The sequence below is a fragment of the Leishmania martiniquensis genome, chromosome 16, assembly GCF_017916325.1.
Source record: "Leishmania martiniquensis isolate LSCM1 chromosome 16, whole genome shotgun sequence".
Classification (NCBI taxonomy): Eukaryota; Euglenozoa; class Kinetoplastea; order Trypanosomatida; family Trypanosomatidae; genus Leishmania; species Leishmania martiniquensis.
In genome coordinates this window covers 42,127-45,514 of record NC_090151.1, presented here as the reverse complement: position 1 = coordinate 45,514, position 3,388 = coordinate 42,127, and the positions used below count along the sequence as shown (strand labels likewise).

General features: G+C 60.6%; 1 protein-coding gene across 1 annotated transcript; it reads left to right on the top strand.

The window, feature by feature from the left end:
• Nucleotides 1-1,711: 1,711 nt before the first annotated feature.
• On the top strand, nucleotides 1,712-2,218 carry LSCM1_05648 (uncharacterized protein; the record flags this gene model as incomplete). The annotated part of the gene is made up of 1 exon (XM_067323096.1): nucleotides 1,712-2,218. The coding sequence occupies one exon, from the start codon at nucleotides 1,712-1,714 to the stop codon at nucleotides 2,216-2,218; it is 507 nt and encodes a 168-aa protein (XP_067179731.1).
• Nucleotides 2,219-3,388: the final 1,170 nt, after the last annotated feature.

The following is a 3,388-nucleotide window of genomic DNA, read 5'->3' as shown; positions in this document are numbered from 1 at the left end:
CCCTTGCCCAGGGTCTCGAAGCAACGTCGCTGTGTCGCCTACGCCGCTGCCCTCTCCATCGCGACCCGCACAAGAAGGGTCAAGGCTCCTCTCCCCGTCGCACGCACACTACGGCAAACGTGACCACGTAGCGGAGCTGCTTGGTGGCAGTGACAGCAGCGTTGGGCTAAAACCTTCGAAAGAGTCGCGGCATCGAGCGCCATCGCCTCTCATTGTAGTAAGCGACTCGCCGCGAACCCCGCGTGACGGTTACCAGCCGAGCTGGGCGTGCCAGCAAGTGGCGCCGAGCCTCTCTCCTGGGCCATACAGCGGAGGCGGTACCCCGCAACGGAGCGCAGCTGCAGCACACACAGAGGCGCTCGGTGTGGATGTCTTCAATTTCGCGTGGTCGCACGATGACATTAGGCGCACTGTCCATACAAACAGCGTAGAGGCACGGCGCTCGTACCTGCGATAGCACTTCACCGCTATGCTGCACTCGAAAGCCCACAGACAGCGTGACGCGTGCATGCGAGTGGGTGCTGCCGCACAGTCGATTGCCACGTACGATCGACTGCCCCTCGCCGAAAAGCTGAACCGAAAAAAACCGACGAGGGAACCATCAGCAATCCAGCTCAACGTGGCGTCACCGGCATCGGCTGTTCTTCGGAGCTTTCCCGTTGTCCAGCTGTCGTACGACGGCCCCAAATGACGAAGAGTGGACATTCTGATCGCGCAGACGCACGGCGCGTAGGGGCTGCGGCGTCAGCTTCGCACCGAAGTGGGGTAGCAGCGCGAGGGGTGCGAATGCCTGCATGCGCAGGCGTGAGCCAATGCGCAAAGGCAACGAGCATCGACATGCGGCCGCGCGTGTGGTAGGTCCTTTTCTCTGTGTATATGCATCTCACCAAGAGAACTTGCTAAGCGGATCATGCCGCTGGCCCTTCGCTCCAGCCCACGCCATGCTAGCTCCGCTGGTGCTGGGAATCGGGCCGAGCTCCTACAGAGTGTGTCTGGATGTGGGTGCCGGTGGGTGGGTGAGTGGGTGGGGGGGGCGGAGGGCATGCAGGGCGGTGTATCGGCTATGCCTGTCGGTGGCGAGGCCGTGCATGGGACTGCGACGGTGCCCACGTGTGCGCGATCGGTACGGAGGGCGGGGTGTCGGCGTGACACTGGCGTGCATCCCGCCCGGCCCTCACTCTGGCCACTGGTGCGGGGAGCATGTGCCGCTCCGGAGACGGGGCTGCGCGGCGTGGCGCCCGGCGAGGGGCCCCTGCGTAGCGAAGCTGGCGCGCGCATCGCTCCAATGCTCGCTGCTCAAACAGACATGCGTTCTGCAAGTGTGGAGGGCGGTGCGGCAGTGGCCCCACCTACGCCATTTGCAGTGTCTTCGCTTCTGTGCTCGTCGGCCACAGATGGGGGCACGCGCTGTTCGCTCCAATAATGCCGCTCGCTTCGACCTTCGTAGCTTTCTCTGCACCCCCCTTCCCTCCCCCGTTTCGCTCACATTTTGATCTGCATCTGAGGCTCAGGTTGCTCAGCCATTGCACCGTAAGCACGCAGCGCTATTCGCCTTTTTCTCGCTGCCCTCCTCTCTCCCTCTCTCTCGCCCATAGCACCGCTTCCGTTCGTCCAACACGTCACAGAAGCAGCCGTCTCGCGACTGAGCTGCTCTTACTTCATCCGTACAGTATTGCGTCTCCCCCCTCTTCAAGCATCCCCACTCGCGAAAATGCCGAAGAATATGGGTAAGGGCGGTAAGTCCTTCAAGGCTGGTAACTCGAAAGGCAACATGCAGAACCAGAAGCGTGACCTCACGTACGCCAACCCCGATGAAGGTGAGGAGTACGCCCAGGTGAAGAAAGCCCTGGGCAACCTGCGCCTCGAGCTCCAGCTCGCTGGCGGCACCACCGTCATCGGCGCCATCCGCGGCGCCATGGTGCGAAAGGTGTGGATCGGCCAGGGCGACGTAGTCCTTGTTGCGAAGCGCGAATTTAATGAGAACGACGTCGTCGACATTATTCATCGCTTTACCCCCGCCGAGGTGCGCCTATTGGTCAAGGAGAACGCCATCCCGCGCGACTTCCGCTCTGCCGAGGAGCGCGATAACAACGGCAACACCGACTATATCTTTGTGAACGAGGAGGATGATGCGCAGGACGAGGACGATGACCAGAACGCGATCGACCGAAACGAGGTGATCATGGACGACCCGCTTGCCGCTCTCGACAACCTCTAAAGCCGCGGCGGCTTCGCAGGCAAGAGTGGACGGCGACACGCCGACGACGCAAAGAAGTGTGCGTTGTCTTTCAGTGTTCTCCTTTGTCCCTTTTATGTCTTTGCTCATCGCCTTTTGTGTTCGTCTTTGTGCGCGCTTACGCTCCGGCAGCTGCGGCCTTTTCTTTGGCTCGCATTTTTTATATATTTCTCCTTGCCGCAGTGATCGCTGTGCTTTTCGGTCCCTCTCTTAGTATCTGCGAGAGGTGTGCCTGAGCGCGTAGGGGCTGCGTGCACTTGTCTGCCTCTCTCTCCGTGTGTGTCCGTTTCGGACACACTAATCCTGTATGGGAGCGTGCGCCTGTGTCTTTACGTATATGTGTCTGTGTGTGTGTGCATCTGTCCTCGCTGTCTGTCTGCCCTTTTTTTCTCCCATGTTTAATCGGCTTCGGTAACTGATGATGGCGAGGGGCGCTCCCTCTGGTGCGGTGGTGTGTAAGCAAACAGTAACAGGCGACGTGCCGATCGTATACCGCAGGCGCGCCCGTAAAGAGACACAGGCATCTGCAGACTGGTGGATATGGTTGATTGGGTGCGGGAACAAAGTGGTCAGCAGGAGTCAACGTGCGACCTTTCGGCCGTCGCATGATAGGTCTCTGGCGGAGATGAAGGTGCAGGGTCCGCTGGGCGCCTCTTCCTATTTCCCCCAGGGCTGGCTCACTTTTCTATGGAAAGAGGCAATGGCGAGTGGCACGGGCTCCTTAAGCATAGGCCGCATGCGCTGTATGCGCCTCCTCCCTCGTTTCCTCAAATCCTTCCCGCATCGCTTTGTGTCCCCGTGCCACCCCGTGGCGGCGTGGCAGCCTCATTTCCTTGAGGTCTTTCTTTGTGCTTCGCCGACGCCCTCTCTTTCAGTCGTTCCACTGCGTCTCTCCCCCATTGCCTGCAGTTGTGCGACCCGCTGGTGCCCCAACCCGGCCGCGATGCTACCCTCCGCGGCTCTTTCCGTAGGCCGGTGCGGCGCACGCTCCCCTTCTTCCCTCTCCCTCTCCGAATAACCACGTAGGCCAGTGGCCTCAAGGATTGGAATCACCCCCCTTCCCCCCCCCCCACACACACACACCCTCTCCAGTGTACATCACGCTGGTAGCGCCGTATTCACAACCAAGGCAACGAAGGTGTTGCTGATGCA